Genomic DNA, 22,987 nt, shown 5'->3' on the forward strand with positions numbered 1-22,987 from the left:
CAGTGCTGCCTGCTGAAAATATTCAAATTCATACGGCTTGAAAATTTACAATGGGATGAATCCTAGATTATAATGAATCATCTAAATGACTCGAGGGGAGCACAATTTCAAGGATGTCCTCTTGAATATTGTACCTATTGAAAATTGTATCTACTAAGATTATTGAGAAATTGTATTATTGGCTATACTGTATTAAACTACTATTGCAGATTACTACTGCACTCTGGTCATTTGGGCTGAAGATGAAAAGAACTCCACATATTTCATTAATTTATTGTTATTCAGCCATATAACAACAAAACAAAATGGTTGACATTTTTGGTCAGATGATTAAATGAAGTGATGCCAGCTCCACACTGGTCTATCTGTGCTTCTTGAAGGCTGTAGAGCAACAAATGTAGGATCAGAAAAGGAAAATGAACATCAATGCTTTTTATACATTTCTTCCATTTAGAAAAACGTCTCAAGTGGACTGAAATTAATTTTGACTGGCTGATCGATTTGAAATGCCCTCACCTTTTCTTTTAGTTTTCTTCTTCATGATCTGCTTCTTCTTTTTCTTGGGCCGAGGGTTATCAACATCCTGAAGCAGCAACCACAAAGCGTTAGAACCAGCTGACTGGCAGTGTGACCCAGACTAGCTTCAATGGCCCCTTTCATGCAGCGCAGGGGTGAGTTGGTCTGGGCCACTCGTCTGTTTGCTTAGGACACAAATTGCTCACCTCGCCGCCCTCGCCGCCAGTCAGCGGTGTGATGTCACCAAAGTGTGTGATGCCACCCAGTTGACCAGACATGGTCATTCGTCTTCGCTTTTTGGCGTTTTTCTCTCCTCTTGGCACATTCAGCCGAACCATCATGGATTCCTCAAAGTTTTTCCTACAGGATTACATGCGGGGGGAAAATGTTGAAAATTATTAATTAACGTAGGCTAAACCCCTTGAGATCTCGTTTGTGAGGGGGTCACACAAAAATAACAGGGCAATCCATAATACCACACCAACTAGTACTACAGAAAAATAAGGGGGGGGAAATGATGAAATAAATACAATTAGTGCTGAGATGCCAAAAATATTTACATTAGTCAACTTTCTGAAGAACTCTACCATAATTGTGTCAAAATTCCAAATCAAAGAATTTAAGCCAAAATTAAATTTTTGTCTTTGGTTAAGTAGCTATTTTCAAGAAGCCAAGTCAGATTTTTTTTAAATCGTGCTGTAACAATACTTGAATTTGTAAAGAAGAGGACATATTGAACAAAGAAATCTGGAGAAAAAAAAATACAAGGAAGGTCATTAATAAAAAAAGATAAAAGAAGCGGACCCAAGGTAGACCCTTGAGGAACACCTCGAGGCTGAACTAATAAATGAGATTTACATCCTTTCAAAGAAACACATTGTTTTCTACTGTGTGAATAAGAATTAAACCTTAATAGGGTATGTTTTCATAAACCAATAGCATACATAACTTGTCTAACAACAAGTTCAAACGCTTTTCTATGGTCAACAAAAATTGACCCAGTAAGTAAACCCTGATCAGTTGCTGACAAACTGTACATTTTATAAGCGCAACAAGCAAACCTGTGTATCTCCTCGCGGCTTTCTCGCTCACTCTGGAAGTCCTGTCTTTCCCGGATCTCCTCAGGAGCGTCGCTGTACTGTTGCCGCAGCTCCTGGATCACAGAACTTCTCAGCGCGGCGCGCCGCTGACGATCCACCTGAACCTTCTTCTTGTCTGCTTCCGTCAGGTCGCCATCTAGTGGTAAAGAATGTCATCACCTTGGATTTCCACAGGACTGGAAAGGTACATTATTGACAGGATCCACTCTAAAATAATACTTTGAAAAGTGTGTTTTAATAAGTTGTAAATGTTAAAATTGAGATGGAAAAAAAATACCATAATACACAGCCGCAATCTTGGGTGGAATGTATTTCTTGCCACCAGTGTGGACCACTTTCATCTCATCTGCCTGCGTCTCTTCATCTTCAGACTCGCTCAACTGTTTCAATAATAAATATAAGTGAACAAACAAGCAGGTAAAAGCCAACGTAAAATCACAGGTAAGCATACTTTGCTGATGAGATTCTCCGGGTTCGGACGAAGGTGCAGCGGGTCGTTTTCAGCTGAAACCATAAACTCAGAATTTCCTTTGCTGCAATACAACTGAACATAGGCAGTGATCAACTTTAACAACATCTTACCCAAACTGCCAGTGACAGCTGTGCGCACCAGTTTATCAATTTGGTACTTGAGTTTGTGGTCAAGTGGTCGCATCTTCTCCAGGACCTAAAACAAAAGAAAACCACAGGTCATAATATACTTCTACATAATACCGTGTAGTTACTGGCAGTAAACATCTTACCGTTCTGACTGTTACTATTCGGGTTAAGGCTTCACTCTCCTTTATTTTGCCACCTTCTGTCTTGATGCCGATCAGGTGAGTAAGGTCTTGAAGATAGAAGAGTAGCAGGTGATAGCGAAGATCCAGAAATGACAAACCCTGTCTCAAGGAAGGATAAGACACAGAAAATCAGCCTAGTAGGCACAGAACAATTTTAATTCAAATCAATTTTACTGCAAGTGAATCATTATCACAGATTTTTAAGTGATCACTTTTGAATGGATTTGTACATAAGACAAGTATAAATTTAGAGTTGCACACTTTCAGTGCAGAGGCACACTGCGCCAAACAATGCTGCAGTGCAGTCGTATGCATGTAAAACACAGTAAAGATTAAATTGTATTTCCCATTCTGAACTCACCTTTGTTGTCTTAAATACACCATCTTTAACTTTGGTAATCAGATCTTGAACATGACTGGTAACCGCTGCCACCTACAAAAACGTGATGGCCACATTAACTAAATGGGATTACTTAACATTGTGTCATGAATATTTCATTTACTGAAATACTTAGCATGCATTTATACTGATGCTTTATTCTATCATAAATTAACAACGTAACACACGAAGAATTTACCTGCTCTGCGAGACTATTCAGCAGTTCAACAGCTTTGGGCAAATCACTATCTATCAAATCCTGCAAGAAAGTTAAGTGTTTGTTGTAAATGGGAAGAAAGCGTCAAAATACACAAGTTGTGAACATGACCAAATGCGTAAGCTAGCCGGCTAGCCAACGTTTTTATAACAAAACAAACATCTAGGCTAATGGTCAATTCATTACCCTCGATTTTATGCATCAAGTCAATCTTTATCATTCACAATTATGAATGTTATAAAAAAAAGCGGTTCCGAAAATGGACTGATCGAACACAGTTTTTGTAAAAGGTAGCTAGCAAAGGTTTACTCACGTTGTCGATGGGAGAAGCCATTTTGGACGTACTGAAAATACGGAAGTCGCAGTGGGACAAATCTCGTTTGGCGATTACTACTCCGCACATCAAACAAAGCATTCAATCAATTGTTGTCAAATATAATTTCTTATCTGTGAACACACGTGTGCAGAGTTTTATACTATTGTCTTTTGTGAATCAATATTGAATATCATGCATTGATAACTATTGGTGGGCATATTTAAATAATAATTGTGTGTGCGTGTGTGTGCGTGCGTGCGAGTGAGTGTGCGTGTGTGTGTGTGTTGGAATGAGAGAGTGGGAGGGGGCCGAATGGGGGGTGGATTTGAGGGGAATCGGCCTTTTTTTTCACCCCCTCAGACCATTTACCATCAAACTGTCAACCTGCATGACAACCTGACAACATTATCTGAGAGTCTGAGGAGAAACGAGTCATGGTAAGTTAGGCCACTATTTATTTGTTTGTGGACACTTATACACTTATAGCTACACATCATTAGTACAATTGGGAATTTCTATAACAAACATGCAGTAGGATATAATTATTGAATGTATAAAAGCAAAAATTTACCTTATTTGGCGAGCTTAGTGGGGAAAATGTTTGTTGATAGCCTTTGTGCCTGTTTCAATTAAAACAGAGACATAATTGTTGTACATCTCTTGCATTACATGTCGTTATTATTAGAATTATACAATTTCCCTATCTAATGTGTTAATGTTTCTTCGCTAAATTAAACCATTGTGTGAAAGCTGCAATAATTTCAATTTTTTTGTTTACATGTTTCGGAGCCTATTTACATATTTTACTACTACTGCTTTTGTTCATGGCTGTGACATTTAACCACTAATGAACTGAATCGAGATATACCAGACTTATTTTTCAGCTTTACACAAATACTTAAATTGTTTTGTTCTATAATATGAAAATTAATGGACAGAAACGGTTATGTGAGTGTTTCTTCCTCATGTTGATTATTTTTCTTCTGTATCAAAAACATTTGATCTGTTTTTAATAATTGACATTATTACATTGAACCCCAGCAGATGTGTGAATCCAGGGTGTCCTCTGTCATCCAGGAGTGGATGAACCCGTACCCGAATCCGGCCCACGTGACACTGAACCCAACGTCTTCAAACCCTGCCGTGTCTTCCAATTTGGTTTCAATGGACATGATAACATACAGCCAGTCTCAGGGGCTGAGGGGGGGCAGTGACGACAGGATAGACGAGCAGATGATGGGACTGCCGTACCTGCCGTACACGTCCTCTTGTCTCAGCAGCACCACAAGCTCAGTGAACCACCACCAGAACCACGGCAGCAATTTGCAGGTGAGAGACGCCAGATATTGTACATTTTGTATGTGATGTTAAAATTTAGCAAGCGCCAACTGCCTTCCTCAGGAGTTCTCTCCTCCTTTCATCTTGCCGACCATGCGTGCTCCGGTGGCCAAGAGGAGCATCAGCAAGGACAGCGCAGAGTACCGACTGCGACGCGAGAGGAACAACATCGCCGTGCGGAAGAGTCGAGACAAGGCCCGCAGGAGGATCCTGATGACACAGCAGAGGGCCCTGCAGCTGCAGGAGGAGAACCAGAAGCTGCAGATGAAGATCGGGCAGCTCTCGCAGGAGCTGGACACTCTCAGACATATCCTGTCCCAGCAGCACCTGCCGGGAAGTGAAGAGGGGGCCACAGTGATCACCACTGTCTGAGCAAAGCTGCCATTAGATTTCAGCACAAAGAGCTGCAACTGTACATAAAACTATTTTGGTTATTACCGATGCTGTTAATTTAGGGCAGCAGTGGTCTAACATTGCATTGAGTGGTGGTTTGATGATTTTTTAAAGCACTGTACGTACACCTGCACAATCTGAGGAGAACCACTACAAGAACTGTATTCCAATTGTGCATTTACAAAGATAGCAATGCTCAGTGGACATAGCATTGCGTCATACTTGTTTATATGATACTGTGTAGTTCCATCACAGCAAACTGTTATAATTGAGCATTATCATATCTTTTAGTGTTGTGAGGATAAGCGGTGTAGAAAATGGATGGATGGATATTAAACTGTGAACGTGTACCTAATGTTGTGGCTCCTTCAGTTTGTTTCATGTGCAGTAAATGATGCGTCATTGTCATTTTTGTTTTGGCATTCTTGTCATGAGCAGTTGAACTTGTAACATTTATTTGAGGCTGATATTAGTCAGAAAGATACAACATGTGACCTAGAAGTAGATACATAACGTAATGGTTTTTTCCCCTGTCATCTGCTTCTTTCTAATGTAGACGGTATCTATAAAAATATTGCTATGACAGAAAAGTCCAACAGCTTGATGCTACATAAAAAAAAGAGAGGTTATTTTTAACGTGTAAAGACTTTTTATTTTTCTGGATGATACACATACCCTTTATGACTGCTCATATGCTTCTAATATACAGTATTTCATGAAATACACCCACAGCAATTACCAGGCTTTTTTTCATCTTTTCAGCATTTTTTTTTTCATCATTATTTCATCTTGAGGAAAAAAAAATTCTGTGGGATTAAATAAAGACTTCAAAAGCAATCAATTTGATATACGATACTAGGATGCAGCATAAATATTGTTTATTTATCATCTACTAAATATTTATACATTCATCCAATATCCTACAAGTGTTCATTCGTAGAAAAAGATGCAGCTACATTTCAGAGTGAGGCTAAATTCTGCTTTGAGGACTCAAATTTACAAGAGAAAAAAAAAAAGTATGCAAATTATCTCAATTTTGACATAGTTTGAAATGCATCCAAACCATGAAATTGATCCTAAAACAAATAAAGGAATAAATAAATCAAATCAAATAAAAAATACAATTATGTATATAAAAAAAAATATATATGGGGGGAATGCAGTATTTATCTATGTATCTATCGAGTAGCTATACCTACTTTTTTTTTTAAATAAAGAAATACATGTACTTTACAAACACTAGGGTGAGTACATAATGAAGCATAGAGAGAAAACAAGAAGAAATACAAAATAAAAGATAAGCAATGCATACATCAAGTCAATGAAACAAAAAATGAGACTACATCTATCTATCTATCTATCTTCTATATGCAGCATTCGCAGATTTGACATTGCCCAGTAATGCACAGAAAGGACGCATTCTTTCACATACATAATGTTATGACACAACCGAATGTATTCTCCATCATTGCGTACATTATGCATTGTATCTTACATCAGGGAACATGGCATCCACCTGCCACATCATTTACCATAAGTCGTCTAGCCACAAAAACGGACGTCATGTCACGGACCGTTGTTCACTAGCGGTTTCCCTTTGTGAGATGGGTAAGATTTCAACACAGCGGAGAATGGAGATGAGGGAGCGTAGAGATCGTATCAGTGTTTGGGGCTGCCAGGGCCTTCCTGTGGCTGTGATGGTCGTGAAGGGACACAGAGATAGGAGATGCAGGGGAGGGGGTAGGGGAAGCCAGACTGACACCCTTGTTTTATATGAATACATCTGCCCAAGACAATCGTTGGATCATATCATTTTTGAAATCTCAAATTCTGGAGTGGACGGAAATATCACAGGAGGTCGAAATGTTCATTTAGGATACTAAAGATAAAGCAAATACACTTAGAGTAGATCGTCAATGCAATGCAATCTTTCTGTGGTGATATTCTGATTTTCAGACACAAATTCAAGGAACTGATATGCAAATGGTCTCACTTTGAATCAACCATTCAACCTTCATAATTGTGGCACCGTCTCATAAAATGGATCTTAATCATTGAAATGGGTGAATATTTAGTATAAAGGACTTCAAATTGCTCACTGCAGCAAAACACATAATCACCCACTTCTGGGATTCTGTGATCTGTTTCTATCGTGTTGCTGTAGGGAAACGTGAGACTACACAGCGGCCATCACATATTAAGCACCAAACACTGACTTCTTGTTTGACCTGAGCGAGTCTGTTGAAATGTCCCGCAGCGTCGTGTGGGGCAATATGTGGTGCTGTGGACTGCGACATCTCCACAGAGTGAGGAAAGACTGTATTTCATCTAATCCCCACCAAATTACCCAACAAGCAGCAGAATATATGACCACCACAACACCACTAAGCATATCTCTGATAGACATGACTTATTTTTCAATTTCACTGACTATCTTAAGAATCAAATCACAGATGCGGCAAACAAACTGCTAGATTCGGCAATAGGAAAACCTTTAAAAAAAAAAGAAAATCTTTACTTCACACATGAAAAATAATTGCCTGTTTTAAGACGTCAATATCAATCAATCAATTAAGATCTCAACCCAGGTTGACTGTCCCTCTCTCTATTTACTTCTTTATTACATCATATTGCCAACCATGGGTGGCCATTTTGCATACCGTGATCGATGGCTCATCCATCCAACTCATATCTAAAAGAGCACAATGACACAAACAATTCTCAATTCTTTGCAATTCTAAACTTTTCTTTTTACTCAGGATTCTTCCTGCTTGTATTATGTGCGTGTGGCAAGATTCGTATTTGAGTGCGTCTTATTTCATGAAATTGAGACGGTGGATGGTACGAGACACAACATTTCATGCTATCGTGTGAGTACGATTTTGATTGACAGTAAGTGTAAGGATCAAAAGTTCCGTGCTAAAGGGAGATCTTTTAAAGTTTACATTCTGATCAACTGTAAATTTATTCTAATCTAATGTATTTGTCGCAGACTAACAAGGGGTCTAAGAATACTGCATCTATGTGAAAAAAGCAGTGGAAACAGTTTTCAAATGATTTATTTTGGTCTATTTTTTTTTACATCACAAAAATTTGGCATGTGAACAGAGGTGTGGAGACTTTTTATACTCACTGTAGTCTAGTGATCTGATATTGATGTAATGATCAGAAACAATCATTATTGCAAACTTGGAAGCACGTTTATAGTTGTATTTTTGTTTACATTTTCAATTGTTATGCTGTCCTGTTTTTATTTGAGAAGTCTATTCAGCAATCATACTGCACATACTCCACACCTGTGTATAACCTGAAAAACAAAACAAAAAATGTTAAAAGAAAAAAAAGTTATGTCATTCTGACAGGCTCTGTGGCGCCACCATGTGGCAAACTGGTGTTTGTACAGTAAGAGTTGTGTGTGTTACATAAATCAATTAATGTCCCGCCAATCGTACTAAAGAGGAAATAACATGACAACATAATTTGAGAATCTCTATAATATGCTACAAAAAGTATTTCTCCTCTTGTTAAGGTTTAACAGTACTTGCTGTAACTGTCGTTGTCAGCCCCCCCCCCCCATGAAATTTCAAATAATCTATGCACTTGTTTAACTTCTAGATGCCCCCAGACAAAATGCAGTTGTAAAAGCGATCCGTACATTTAAAATACCAAATACTATGGATGCCTCTGCCCTGCTGGCCCAACAAGTTACATGCAAGTAGGCTACTTAGGGTAAGTCTTTCTTCAAATTTTCCACATCTATCTATCTATCTATCTATCTATCTATCTATCTATCTATCTATCTATCTATCTATCTATCTATCTATCTATCTATCTATCTATCTATCTATCTATCTATCTATCTATCTATCTATCTATCTATCTATCTATCTATCTATCTATCTATCTATCTATCTATCTATCACGGAACGATTGCTCTGCAATCGATAGACGATGTCTGGCGGTGCCGAGACAGGAGACGTCATCGACATTTTGACGATTGCGGCCGAACTATCCCGAATTCCAAGCCGCCGGCGGAGGCTCCCACAAGCCTTCTCTCAATGCTGTTCTCCACAAGCGCTTTGTCCGCGACCGGTTGAATGACGACACAGAATGTTGTCTGTGACAATTCGTCGCTATTGACGGTCTTTTTATTTCATATTGGAAGACAGAACCTGAACGGGAATTTTTACGTTTAAAAAGACAACGAGGGAGTAGAGGAGGAGCGTCAGGCTCGGACTTGCTGTCGCCCGACGAGCTTCATCACCATTACAGCAGCTGCCAGTGTTAGCTAAAACACAACTACCGTGTCCTTGTGTGCGCCAGCGTGTTTATTTGTTTATTTTCACTGTCCTTGTTATTTTAGAGTAATGTCGGTTTACACTGGACTTGCGTACAACGCAGACTGGCATCGAGGCGAATGTTCGTTGAGAGCCGTTGAAGTACTCTGAGCAGGCTGGGCTGGCACTCCGCAATGTTCGGGACGTTTGCAAGAGACAACGCAGCACATAAATAACATCCTAAAAAGAAGGTACGTAAACAAGTGCTTGTTTTGAAGCCATGCAGCTGTTGTGTATGTTTATGAGCGCTGTGTCGTGTTGGGCAGGTGGGTCTCTCACAGTTGTGCGCTTCCTGCCCCTTGTGACAAACATTCCCTTCACGTTTTCAACCCGCGGGGGAGAGGGGTGGGGTGGTGGTGGTGATGGTGGTGGTGGGGGGGGGGGACTCTTATATAAGCCGGTGGGATTCCTGTGTGCAAGGTTTCCTGTGCAGGGAAACACTGGCTGCCTGCTCCCAAAGGAGAAGCATGTGTATCAACAAGGTAGACTGACGGTAAGTAGCGAAGTATAATTACTTCGTTACTGTACTTAGATTTTCAGGTGTCTATAGTGTACTATACTATAGTACTTAAGTATTTATTTAACTGCTTATCCAACCTTTGTTCCCTACATTTTTATACACAAACAAATATCTCTGTACTTTTCATTTGGTTATTAATAGCGCTTTCACTATTGAATATTTTTAGAATCGATTAATCTATCGATTAATTAATCGATTAATGGACTAATCGGATGCATTTTAATTTTGCATTAAAGTGTATTAACAAAGCACCCCCCCCCCCTGATTACTGTTTATTAAGCAATTATTTATTTTGTACTTCGTATTCATATAGTGATTTAACAAAAATGGGGATTGATGTACTGTTTTACCGGCTCGGTCATTGTTTTCCAAAGTAAAAACAGATGTTTACAAATGTCGTATTTTGATTAAAAACAAGATAATCAATCTTCTTTCATGAAGGACTACAGAAATCAGTGAACCATTACTGTTATGCTGAAATCTGAGGATTCAGACAATTTTTAATTACAAAATTACTCTATTATTAAAATAATTGTTGATTAATTAGATAATCGATTACATGTAGATTAAGCGATTAATTTTGACAGCTCTAGTAATAAGCAAATTATTTCTTAGCATCAGGGGATGATTACATGATGTAAAAACAAGACTTAAAAAGAGAGAGGTAAAGTCAATTGCAAGTCTAAAAACCACCAGCATCATGTGACGTTCAAAAATTCTCGGTGTAATCTGAAAACTCAAATACAAGTACAAGTGTTCAATTGTCATCAAGAGCTAATTCAAGCATTTTTTGTGATTCACCTCACAACTGTAACAAAGTTAGGCAACATTGCACAGGGGGTCCTCGACCTATGATATTTTACTTGGCGGGAGCATGTGATGATGTTATAGTGATGTAATCATATGTTGACATTTAATTTGTGTAATTCTTTTTCCTCTCATAGATCTTTGCTTTCGCCTCTACCTCTCGCACCTCCACTGTCAATCCCTCCTCCATCATGACATCGCCAGACTCCCCCCCTCTCGTTTCCCCTTCCCCATGTCCCGCGCCTCCTCCGTCCCTCCCCACCTCCCCCGTGCCTTCCTCCCCCGCCCCGTCCTCCTCCTCCCTCCCAGTCCCTCCCTCGCTGCCTCCCACGGGAGAGGTGATGGTCCTGGCTCTGGGTCGGAAGAAACAACGGGTCCTGATCTTTTTGTCCATCCTTCCAAATCTCTTCCTGGCCTTCCTGCTCTCCTCCGACCCCCTCATCACCCTCTCCTCGCCACACCACTGCCGCCTGCCTGGGCCCGCGCCGTCGCCTGAGGTGCTGAACGTCTCCCTGCCCTGGGAGAAGGGTTTGAGGCCTGGCGACAACGGAGATCTTTCCCAGTGTAAGCAGTATGTCAACGGGAGCCAGTCGGTGGTGGTGGACTGCCAGGCCGGCTGGGACTATAACATCACGGAAGGGCTGAAGAACAACATTGTAACTGAGGTAAAGCTTCAAGTGGGCGCCCTTATTGCTTCGCTTGTTATTGAAGCAGCACTTGCTTCTCAAGGGAATTGTGTTTTTCTTTTTCTTGCTGAGATGGCAAACAAGTATTGTGCTGTGCCTTGTTAAATAGCAGCTGCACATACTCTATTGTCATTTCGAGATGGATAAAAGGGCCTCTGAGAGAAGGATTTTGACACAATCAGACCCGAAAGGGAGTTCTGGCAACTGATGTCGTCTTCAAGATGAAATATCAGAGATTTGTGAGCATTCTAAATAATTGATCACTATCACAGGTTAATCCTGATGCCGGAGGCTTCTCTTACACGCTCAGCCTCCTTCTCACCTTTCGTTTGTTGCTTCACTGGTCAGGCAGAGCGAAAATGAAATCCCCAAGCCAGACATTTTTTTTCCGGGTCTCCATCTGTCTCCGTGACAGCTGTGGCCCAGAATCATTATGTCATAGACGTGGCCTCCATTCATCCCTTCCTCCTCAATGTGACAAATCAGGGACGTCTGGCAATTTCATTACCTTTGGCTCTTGGTCCCCTTGGACTAAAAAGATATGGGTGTCACAGGACAAGGTCATGGAATTCAATTACATAATTCAAAGGTCTGAATTTATATTTGCGTATACTATTAAGCATCGATATGCACAATACGGTACATTAAAGTACGTAAAGTATGTTGTTGTATTTAAAATAGTTGTACTATAGCAAAAAAAACATAGCCAAACCAAAATATACATTTAGTAGGGATGTCCAATACAACTTTTTTTCGGACAGTTAACAGTGCAAGTACTCAACTTTTGAGTAGTCACCGATACCGATACAACCAGTACTTTTGATGCATAAAATCCCCCCCACACACAAAAAAGTCTGATCATTTTAAAGAAAGACCTATATATCCCAATGTAGCATATTTCCTTAAAATTACATGATATTAGCGGCAATTTCCCATTATTCCAATTTCGAAATTTTAGTTTCTGATTTCAAAAAGGTCACAAGAGCCACAAGTACCGATACCTGGAAATAAGACTCGTCTCGACATGATACCGATACTTGATATCGGTGCTCCCCCATTCCTAATATTTAATTCAGTGTAAATGTGCATACAAGATGATCATGAAAAAAATATGGCAAAATGTCGTAATGGTGAATGTCATAATGTACGCGGATTTAGGGACGGAAGAGTGCTGATACCAGGTATCGGGCTGATACCCGACCTTATTTTAAGGTGGCTGTTTTACGATAAGGAACAAGAAATAAGAAATGAGAAGAATATAAAACTGCCATTTATTTCATGCATGTCTTTCTTTCAAATTTCATGTCTTTTTTTATTTTTATATATCAAAAATATTTCTTGTATCGGTACTCGGTATCGGTGACTCAAGAGATGACCACCTTTACTGGCATTGGTCTAACAACCCTATTGGGTGCTGGTGTTGGAAAAGGACTAATGAATTCAACTTATAGCGCTTGTTTTGATATAGAAATAAATCATTTACATGTAAAATAGTAACAAAATGTCTCTTCATAATGTTTCATGATTTGATGTTTCAGAAGCAAAAATATTTGTCTTCACTTTCTGCTGTCTGGTCTGATTTGAGAACATATCACATTAATGATTAACCAAGATCCTCAAGTCAACACGGCGTTAAAAAGTGTCATCTTATTACCGATGACTCTTGTTTTGGTTCTGAAGGTGGAGATCAGCTCAGGGCAGGGGCAGATTTAATGTGGTGTGATGCAAGGCTGTGGGCCACCCCAAATGATGAAAATTCCCAAACAGTTTGCCCGATCAACTTTGATAGGCTTTTCTTGACGTTTTAGTGTATTTAATAAAGTCAGACAATGCCAAAGTGGTCCTTGCATCCTTTGATTTTTCTGTATGCGTCCTTCAAAGCGAAATGTTTGGACACCCCTGCTATATGCAATACAAGTCAGGCGCATTCTCTTCAAAGTATTTTGGATTTTGCCGTTGGACCTTTGGTTTCCTCTCATTAAATCTCACTGCCTTTTAATTGTGTTTCGCCTGCCGCAGTTACTCGCTCTCAGGCATGTGCGTGCGTGTGCTCACTAAAGTGGTGCCCACACCAGCGCTGCGAGCACAAACGAAGGTTTTTTTTGTACCAGGTTTGCAAATATGGAGTGGAGGTGCGTTTTCCCTTTTAACTCATTCGCTGCCATTGACGGCTATAGACGTGAAAAATTCATTTTAACTATTTCTATTAATCTAAATTTTTTTCCACTTTTGTTAACAAGAGTATGAAAACCTAGAATTTTTTAAATTGTACATTTAGAACAGATATCAAATTTGTGGTTAATCGTGAGTTAACTATTGAGGTCATGCGATTAATTCCAATTAAAAAATGAAATTGTCTGACGCCCCTAATTTTTAATAATCTTTTCTTCTTCTTTTTTTTTTAAAAATTAGGGGCATCAGGCGATTAATTTTTTTAGAATTGTAATTAATCACATGACTTCACTAGTTAACTCAAGATTAATCACAAATTTGATATCTGTTCTAAATGTACAACACATTTTTTCTAGGTTTTCATACACTTGTTAACAAATGTGGGAAAAAATGTGAAACTAGTTCAAATGAATTTTTGACGTCTATAGCCGTCAATGGCAGTGAATGAGTTAACAAGCATGATAACCAAGATGGTCCCAGGTCTGAGAGACATGTTCATGGACGACATGTTGAGTAAATTTCATGTTAGTCACAAAAACAGGGAGGGACCGTTCCTATACAAACAAGTAACGATCTGAGACCGCTCAAGCAAATACTTGTCTGTTAAAGCACAAATGAAATAGTCACAAAACTGGTCTGTGGAGTTTTTCAACTCGTTTGTCAGCATTTTCCAAACTGCGTCCACCCATAGCAGCGCCACGGCCACATGTGCATTGCTGTGAGTCTGTCAATGAGCAACAGGATGGCGGCGATTATTTGACAAGCTTTTTCGTTTATGCACTCGGGCTCCAATTAGGCAGAGGCTTTTCATCTGCAGCCTCCCGGTCCCGCTGTTTGTCGCTCCATCATTCAAAATCATTTTGCTTTCAGCGTTCAGCAGACTGCAACATTAGCAGCTCACTTGTTAATGGAAATCAGTGGCTTGCCGAAATGTGATTAAAAGTCATGTTTTTATTACTTTCTCTGCAAAGAAAATAAAAGGGTTTATCAACCTAATTAATTTGAGTAGAACTACTTTTCATTTGATGTAATTGTACTAGAACTATTTAAGGCTGACATTCAATTGGCCGTACTGTGTGCAGTGGGATCTGGTGTGTGACCGCTATTGGCTGGTCCCCGTGGAGGAGGTGTGCTTTATCCTGGGGGCTCTGACCGGTTGTCTCGGACTAGGTTTTGCTGCTGACAGGTGACACAAACACTCACAAGATCAAGAACATATTGCAAACATTTTGACTGAGCAGAGTTCTAGAGTGCGACTAATTTGTTCTGAGATATCAGAAAATATCAAAACAATCGGCACAATATTTAGGATTTTTGGGGCATTTAAGCCTTGTTCTCCCTATAGATGTTACTATAAAAAAAAAAGAAGCTAGCTTAATGTTAGAAAACTATGACCAATTGTCCAAAATTAATTTACACATTTCGACCTATGACCACATAATCTCCAAAAATCTAAATGACCGCCCCAGTATGTTTCATTTTATGGGCGCTCAGCGTTTTCCTCTCCATAGAAAAAGTTTAACGTCACTTGATATCAGGATATCATGATACCAATCTTTACCGAAATTCATCTCTGCCTATGCCCACATCAATCGCTGAAAATATTAAAACGATGAAAGCAATATTGTGGATTTTACTAAAACTCTTCATGTCCATAAAATGGCAACCGCAAACCCTTAGCTTGCAATGTACACATCAGGCATACTGTATGTGGACTGCAGTTTGGTTATGATCTACCTACAGGGGAGGTTTTGAGGATAATTTATAGGGAGATAATGGATGTTAAAGCTGCCATTAATGCGGCAGTTGACTGAGCACATTTGATACGATGAGCGAATAAGTAATGCCTGCTCAAGGTTAAATATTTAGATTTCTGTTGCTGCTTATTTACACTCTGTTTTTGGACAGACTTCAAATTAAAAATATATTTCACTCCTCAAATTACATTATTTGTACTAGATCAAAATTTCATAATAATCTGTCAAAAATAATGACAGCATTTTATTTATTAACTGATGTACTGTAATATATCATTACAAGTGCAGAATCAACAAAGTATCCTCAGTGAATCTACCTAATTTATGCCAAAAATTTGAATTGAAAATAGGATTATTTGAGTAACTCCTTGGCCCAGGTATGTACAATTTTTCAGGCGTCTTTTTCGAAAAGAAAATGTTTATTTAGCAACATTTCAGCTGCATATTCAAACAGATAATAGATTTTGTGACTGATTTTGCAAATATGCCCAAAATCTTCATTCATTCTTTGTAAAAACGTTTTACACCAACCGCAACTTCCAAACAAACATAAGCAAAGTAAACACCGCCCCGCTTGTTTCCTTCACAGAATTGGCCGCTCCAAGGCCTTGCTAGTGTCACTCACTCTGTCAGTGTTGTTTGGCGTTTTGGTGTGTGTCTCGCCGAACCCTTGCATCTTCATCGCCATGCGCTTCTGTCTGGCGGCTGCGAGCGCTGGCGTCTACCTCACCCTCTACATCGCTCGTGAGTTTTGCGCGCCCAGACAACAGTATTAGACATTTTCCTGTTGAGGTCATTGGTTTTTGGTTGGTCTTTTAGGCCTGGAGTTGTGTGAGCCTTCACTGAGGCTGATAGCTACCGTACTGGCGGGGCTGATGACCGTTTCTGGGGAGCTGCTGTTGCTGGCAGTGGCCCTTGGCTGTCAGTCCTGGAGAGGTCTGCTGGGAGCCGGCGCCGCCCCGCTGATGCTCTTCCTCAGCTACGGGTATGAGAGAGCTTAGATTCTTCACCTTTATACTGCATTTGCATTTTTGGACGAAGACACACGACTATGCCCAATATTTTTGACTTTACAGTGGACACTCGCATATTCACAAGTTCGCCTATGGTCTTATTCATTCATTCATTTTCCATTCTGCTTGTTAAAAAAGCTTAGTTGTGAACGTGGGCCTGAGTTATGCATATTTGTTATCTGAAACGTGCTTGCCAGAAAGATGCAATAACTATAGGCAGAATCCCGATTGGCATTTGATAAAGTGTCTCGATTGCATCTGGCAGGCTTTTTTTGGGTTGTATTGATTCTTATTCCCTCACCACTCTGAGCCCTTTAGCTCATGTCAGTATGCATTAAAGCAACTTTGTCAAGGGTGCATAATCGTTAAAGTCCGTTGCTGTAATTTAAACCTCCATTCTTGCTTGAAAAACAAAATTAAAAAAGTAATAATCACAGATTAAGAACAAACAGTTGTAGTGGGGGGTGGGGGGGGGGGGTGAGATGGATTATTACATTACGCATGCAACCCATGGTGGTTATTTCCACTTTGAAAGGCCAAATCACAAAGGCTACAATGGTGTGATGCTGGGTAAAGGTCAAAAGTATTGACGTGTCACTTGGCCTGCAGCATTCCTGGAGTTTTTCCAGAGTCTCCTCGCTGGCTGCTGCTGTCTGAGCGACATGGAGACATGAACTCCTTCAGCGAGAGGAGAAACTCCAACAGAGATTTGAGGGATGATGAGAGCTTCACAGGTGCGTGCACAGTGATGGCTTTGTGTCATGGTGCCTTTTCAAATACTACTTTGGGTTTTTGTTTGTTTTATTATAGGAGAAGGCAACACACACACAAAATATTTACAATAATATGTTCTATGCCGCCCCACTAGTCTAAACACAGCATTCTGATTAACTCATTCACTCCCAGCCAATTTCACTGAAGCAACCCCCTTCGCTCCAGACTGTTTTACTGGATTTTGACAGATTTTGCAAGGCCCACAGAATATTGTGTTCTCTTGCTACAAAAACATGAAACCTACCAAAAGAACGATTAGAGTCTCTTCTTTCTGTTTCCGTTTTTGCAGCAATTAGCATTAGAATATTGCTACGTTTCATCATTATTCACAAACCTGTTCAAAACACTGGGGAAAAGAGCTTGGTGCAACATGGCTGTAGTGGCTAAGTCCATCCTAAAGCCACTTTGGGTGCGATAGACATTTGAAGTGTTTGATGCGTTTGATCGCTTTGTTGGAAAAACAAGTCTTTTGCTGTGTGACCTTTAAGATGATTTATTTCCTCACGTAAGCTTCAAGTGCTACAATGTACATTCAAATCTTGCCAGCATTAAACACAATGTGCCCAACTCCTAGCGAGCCTAACAGCGGTCTAAAAACTGTATTGCTCCAAGTCTAATTACACACCTGTTACTGATGACCACCTGTTGGCTTAAATAGGCTTAAGTAGGAAGCAAGGGTGACACCTAATGGCCATCTTAGTGACCCGCATGCTAGAACACGGAATGGCTCCCACAATGGCCCTGGTTGATCTATTATACTCTGCTGCCACCTGCTGACTGTTTTTTGTAATAACTACCATTGCTTTAAGCGACTTCTTCATGTCAGAGGCTGCATCAAAGCCTTCTGTGTGCTCTAGCATAAATTTTTTTTTTATATATATAATAAAACCCCCCCAATATAAATACATTTTTCGGGACCATGGCAATATTTAAAATAGAACATTTTATACGTTATCGGGAGCACATGAGTTAATATTGCATTTGTGGAATTTGAAATAAGCAGCAAAATCCACCTGTTTTTATCCATCTCAGGAGACGGCCATTTTGAAACTTACTGTCGACTAAAAATGACATCGCATTTGCTAAGGGCTCAGGTAACGACCAATCACAGCTCACCTGACGTTGGAAAACTGAGCTATGATTGGTTGTTACTTGAGCCCTTGTGCAACTGTGATGTCATTTTTAGTGGACAGTAAGTGGCAAAATGGCCACCTCTGGGATGGGTAAGAACAGGGTGGATTTTGCTGCAGTCACAAGACCGCAAAAAATAAATAAATAAAATGATCCAAGTGGTTCACTTGTTGCAACGTGATAGGACGACCCAAAACTTGCAACAACCACATGCAAACTATTAATGCAAAATGATACATAAGCCTCAGTGCTGCCTCTATATTGCCTGATTGACATTGACCCCTGCTGTTTTCTGTTTACCGGCACCAGAGCTTGATTCCGAGCCGGCGCCCTCCTCACGTCCCCATCTATCCTTCCCTGAGCTCTTCCACAGTAGAAACATCTGGAAGAACATATGCGTGCTCGGTTTCACCTCGTGAGTCATCCGCCACAGCTTCCTTTATCACATTTTCTGTTGCCAAGTCAGCACAATCTCAATGTTTCCCTTTAGGTTTATCTCTCACGGCATCAGCCACTGCTACAGCTCTTTCCGTGGCGATGTCCGAGGCACGACTCCCAGCTTCTATTGGACGTACCTTCTGTCGGTGTGCGCGGGGGGCGGCGCCTGGGTGTTGCTGTGGGCCACCGTCGACAGGTGCGGCCGCCGCGGTATTCTTCTGCTCTCCATGACGATGACGGGCCTGGCCTCCTTGATCCTCCTGGGACTCATGAAGTGTAAGCGGGATCATTTTCTTTTACTTATATGAGAGGCGGGTAGGCATTTGCAAATTCACTATATTTGGGTTTTAGGTCCCTGTAAAGTATACATAAATATGTCATATTAAAGTATACATAAATATGTCATATTGCTTTTAGTTATTTTTAATAACGTTTACTGAACATACATGAATAATACAAATATCAGTCAATCCAATTTACATGTATCGACAAAAAATATATAAATAAAAATTATCCGCCATGAAGATCAACATAAATCACATATAAAAAAATACTAAAAAATAAAAATAAAAAACAAACATTAACATTCAATTAGCTGAGTTTTTTTTTAAATTTATATATATATTTCTGCATGTATAGTAATTACTAATTGACATTTCTTGTTTCATATAAATTTAAGAGACTTGTCTCAGTCAAATAATTTAAATAAAGGTCTTGAGTTTAGAAATTTACATTTATGAATATGACATTTTCCCAACAAACATACAAATGAACCATAGTTGACATTTTTTTTTGGTTTACCGCTATCTTCAGAAATGACATCATTGTCTAAGTCTCTATCTCCCTCTTGAGGCTCAAAAGTGCTACCGCATAAATCAAGACAAATGATCGCCCAGCAGCAGTTCAGGTCAGGTCACTGCTCTCACGCTTGGAATGCCAAAACTTGATTGGACCTGTGTTTACACTGTGAGACATGTCAGTGACGAGGAAGTTACTGATGTTAATAGTATGATATAATAGCAATCAGGGCAACAAAGAAGGCGTGCGAGGAAAAAGACGCCAAGCAATTTGTGTTCTTTCTTCCTTGCTTTCTTTTCTTGCAAACTGATTTTTTTTTTCTTTACAGGAAGACGTTTGGTAATAGCACACCATTCCTGTTACATTATACGCCACTCTGCCAATTGATCAATATACTGCAGCTTTACTGTTCAAATTGTGAACTACACTATTAAAAGGCCTAATTGTGAAGAGCAAATGCAGAATTCTGACGCGTCGTCTTTCCTTCTTCAGATCTCAGTGAGACTGCCATCACTGTTTTCTCCGTGATGGGCCTCTTCTCCTCGCAGGCAACCGCCTCCCTCTGCATTCTCTTGACTGCGGAGATCATGCCCACCGTCATCAGGTAAGGAAAGCACTTGAGGTACTTTACATTACATCAATGATTCCCAACCACTGCCGTGTCACAGTCGCATACCGTGAGAGATCAACAGGTGTGTTATCAATATCACTTGAATTGCTTCCAAAATTACTATTTATTTACTACATTTTTTGTTTGTTTATATTGCTATGCAAGCAACATATATGGACGGGCACTGAGGTGGCAAATCCAGGTCCAGAAAGTAAAAACCCTGCCAGAGTTTGGCTTTAGCCCCAGGTGCTATTTAGCTAGCTAGCTTCCATGAGCTTGTTTACCTGCTAGGGACCAAGCATGGTCCTGTCCCATGGTGCTGTTTTACCTTCTAGGGAGCTAGCTAGCTAGCTAGCACCCTACCTAGCTCCCATGGTGCTTGTTTACCTGCTAGGGAGCTAGTTAGCTAGGTAGCTAGCTAACATCAATGGTTAAAGCTTTTAACTCTCTGGACCTGAATTTGCCACCTCTGGACAGCAGAACACATTTTTACAAATTTATGCTCTTCCACAAGGTAGCAGAAGGTCCAGCTAGCTAGTCTTTCTATCTACCTGGTGCCGCTATGTATAAAAAAAAAAAAAATATATATATATATATATGTATATTTTATGTACCCAGGTTTCAAACTGATTAAATAAATTTGCCATTAAATTGAGAGGATAGTAACCAAGCCCTGCTGCAAAAATAGCGTAAATACATAAATAATTGACCCCTTAAAGTGCCTATAGATACCACAAAATGGTGGCAAAGCACTTCTTTTGTCTAAATAAAGCTCCTCAAATTACTTCAACAAACAGTACTGTAGTTATTTGACAGCAAGTTACTACAAAATGGTGGCAAAACACACTTTAACATAGCTATATGGCACCAAGATGCCATAAGATGGCACCAAAGTAATACTTTTATTGCTTGGCCTGGGCACAAATACAGCAAATCTGTGAGTTTTTCAGTGACTGACGGAGGAAAGGGTACCCCCCCAAAAAATATGTAGGGGTTCCTATTGTAAAATACGTGCCTCGGCTCACTAAAAGTTGGGAAGCAAGATTGATTCATATAATTACAAGCTGAGGGTGTGGGTCCACAGAGGGACGGGCGTGGGCGCCGTGCTGGCCCTGGGTTGCGTGGGGCGCCTCAGCTCGCCACTCATGGACCTGAGGAACCACTACGGCTACTTCCTACACCACGTGGTCTACTCCTCCCTGGCCCTGCTGGCCGTCCTGTCCATCCTGCTGCTGCCCGAGAGCAAGAGGAAGCCGCTGCCTCAGACTCTGGCCGACGGCGAGCAGTACCGGCGCCCCCCGCTGGGCAGGAGGAGGCGGGACAACGTGCCGCTGCTGGCCACGCCCAACCCGGAGACTTAACGGCCTCGGAGGAGTCGGAGGGGTGGCGTGTGCAATTCCACGGGTACACTTAAGGGTACTTTGGTTTATGTTGACGGATGAAGGAGAGTAGAGAGATAAAAGGGCTGTAAAGATTTTTGAATTCATGGCGATTGATGAATCTTCCTAACACTATCGTCTCTTTGTGGCTCAGCTTCCTCCAGTTGAAATCGTTCTTATCTGTCGATGATTGGCACACGCAGTTCCTGGCATGTGTCATGTTTTGTTGTTGTTTGTCAGTCCTCATTTCGAAATGAGCTGACACCTCCCTCATCTGACGTAGAGCACAGTTCTCAGATGTATCCCGTTACACTCCAAGCTGTTTGCTGTAAATACTTTTCTTGAAATGAAGGGTTTCTTTTGATGCGTGTCTGAAAGATGTGGAATTCAGTGCACTATGCAGAGGAGACGGCGTAGCAAAATGCACTTTGATACGACAAAGTTAAAGGAGAATTGCCCAACGAAACAGTTGTACTGCACTGCGTAATCAGTATTAGGGATCCAATTCAAAGTGTAAATCTGGCCCGGAGCCAGATTATTCCTATTTTATTTAAGCCGTGCCCAAAAGAGACTGAGCAGTACATTTTCTATTAATAAGTTACAGTTTAGGCATGGAGGCAAAATGTGTCGTAACATTCCTATCTGCATGTGTGGAAGGCCTTTAAAAAAAAATAAAAAATGCTTTTGTTCCTCAGAAGCTTACATGACCTCTTTAGAAGTCTCACCATAGACATGTATGGGTTCAAGTGGAGTAGAAGCTCACACGGTGACGAATATAAGCCTAATGCTGAATGTCTGCCGATGCTGTAGAAGGGGCCCCATGACGAAGCGCCGCAGTAGCTACCGAAGGGCCCTCCGAGCTCCGTGTTAGTCCACTTCCGACTGTTTTGTCTTGCTCAAGTTGAATGTAGTGACTGCAGGCAAAGTCTATGCTGGTGGGCTCAATGTGCACAGAAAAAAAGCCGGTATTTCCTAATTAAAGGGATAATGAATATTACAAACTCTTTCTTCACCTTTGACTACTTCCGCAGTATAATGACCTGGCTTGACTCTGATAATACTGTGTCTGAAAACACTGATTGTTCAATGATGACCCAGTTAACTCTGTAACCTGATTTCACGTCCAATAAAACTAGTTCCATTAACAGTGTACGTGTCATGTTGGAGCTCGAACGAACCAGAGCACTTATGAAAGATGAATTCGACTTTGGCAGTTGTTGTTTGCATGTGGTTTGTTGAAGGAATGGGGAAAGACTCACCTGCCTCAATGTTAGGTACACATGTGCAACGTAATGCATTTTAAGTGTGCCAAAGCTACAAATGCACCATTGTATTTATTTTACGGCCACAATTATTATTATTATTATTATTATTATTATTATCTATGATCATTGCCAAAAGATATCTGAACAAACCACGGTTCAAAATGTCCATTTTGCTTTTTTTGGTGTCAAAATCACAATGTGACCTCCCGCTTAAGCCCTCTAATCTGTTCAGGAATCTCTTGTCTTGCTCTGTGAAATG

General features: G+C 40.4%; 3 protein-coding genes across 7 annotated transcripts; 2 read left to right on the top strand and 1 right to left on the bottom strand.

Moving 5' to 3' along the window:
• Window positions 1-257: 257 nt before the first annotated feature.
• ngdn (neuroguidin, EIF4E binding protein) lies at window positions 258-3,328 on the bottom strand. The gene is made up of 11 exons (XM_086066121.1): window positions 3,308-3,328; window positions 2,977-3,036; window positions 2,760-2,831; window positions 2,360-2,497; window positions 2,199-2,283; window positions 2,068-2,120; window positions 1,894-1,996; window positions 1,578-1,752; window positions 723-876; window positions 517-583; window positions 258-381 (listed from the first exon to the last, which is right to left on the bottom strand). The coding sequence occupies exons 1-11, from the start codon at window positions 3,326-3,328 to the stop codon at window positions 362-364; spliced, it is 948 nt and encodes a 315-aa protein (XP_085922247.1). The 3' UTR covers window positions 258-361.
• A 323-nt stretch (window positions 3,329-3,651) lies between these two features.
• cebp1 (CCAAT/enhancer binding protein (C/EBP) 1) lies at window positions 3,652-5,467 on the top strand. Of its 3 annotated transcripts, none has more exons than XM_086066319.1 (3): window positions 3,652-3,747; window positions 4,352-4,639; window positions 4,712-5,463. In XM_086066319.1, the coding sequence occupies exons 1-3, from the start codon at window positions 3,745-3,747 to the stop codon at window positions 5,018-5,020; spliced, it is 600 nt and encodes a 199-aa protein (XP_085922445.1). In that variant the 5' UTR covers window positions 3,652-3,744; the 3' UTR covers window positions 5,021-5,463. The 3 variants fall into 3 exon arrangements, with proteins under 3 accessions (XP_085922445.1, XP_085922446.1, XP_085922447.1); XM_086066320.1 differs by having other exon boundaries at window positions 3,670-3,747; window positions 4,355-4,639; window positions 4,712-5,465; XM_086066321.1 differs by having other exon boundaries at window positions 3,681-3,747; window positions 4,388-4,639; window positions 4,712-5,467.
• A 3,568-nt stretch (window positions 5,468-9,035) lies between these two features.
• On the top strand, window positions 9,036-22,608 carry slc22a17 (solute carrier family 22 member 17). 3 transcript variants are annotated; one of them, XM_086066489.1, is made up of 11 exons: window positions 9,036-9,324; window positions 9,405-9,569; window positions 10,843-11,370; window positions 14,646-14,749; window positions 15,910-16,064; window positions 16,140-16,305; window positions 16,943-17,067; window positions 18,548-18,653; window positions 18,729-18,952; window positions 19,967-20,078; window positions 21,169-22,608. In XM_086066489.1, exons 3-11 carry the CDS (start codon window positions 10,897-10,899, stop codon window positions 21,443-21,445), a joined length of 1,743 nt encoding a protein of 580 aa, XP_085922615.1. In that variant the 5' UTR covers window positions 9,036-9,324; window positions 9,405-9,569; window positions 10,843-10,896; the 3' UTR covers window positions 21,446-22,608. The 3 variants fall into 3 exon arrangements, with proteins under 3 accessions (XP_085922615.1, XP_085922616.1, XP_085922617.1); XM_086066490.1 differs by having other exon boundaries at window positions 9,036-9,569; XM_086066491.1 differs by lacking the exons at window positions 9,036-9,324; window positions 9,405-9,569 and adding an exon at window positions 9,796-9,871.
• The last annotated feature ends 379 nt before the right edge of the window (window positions 22,609-22,987 follow it).

Source organism: Leptonotus elevatus, chromosome 21, assembly GCF_054856555.1.
Source record: "Leptonotus elevatus isolate MCC_2025b chromosome 21, RoL_Lele_1.0, whole genome shotgun sequence".
Lineage (NCBI taxonomy): Eukaryota > Metazoa > Chordata > Actinopteri > Syngnathiformes > Syngnathidae > Leptonotus > Leptonotus elevatus.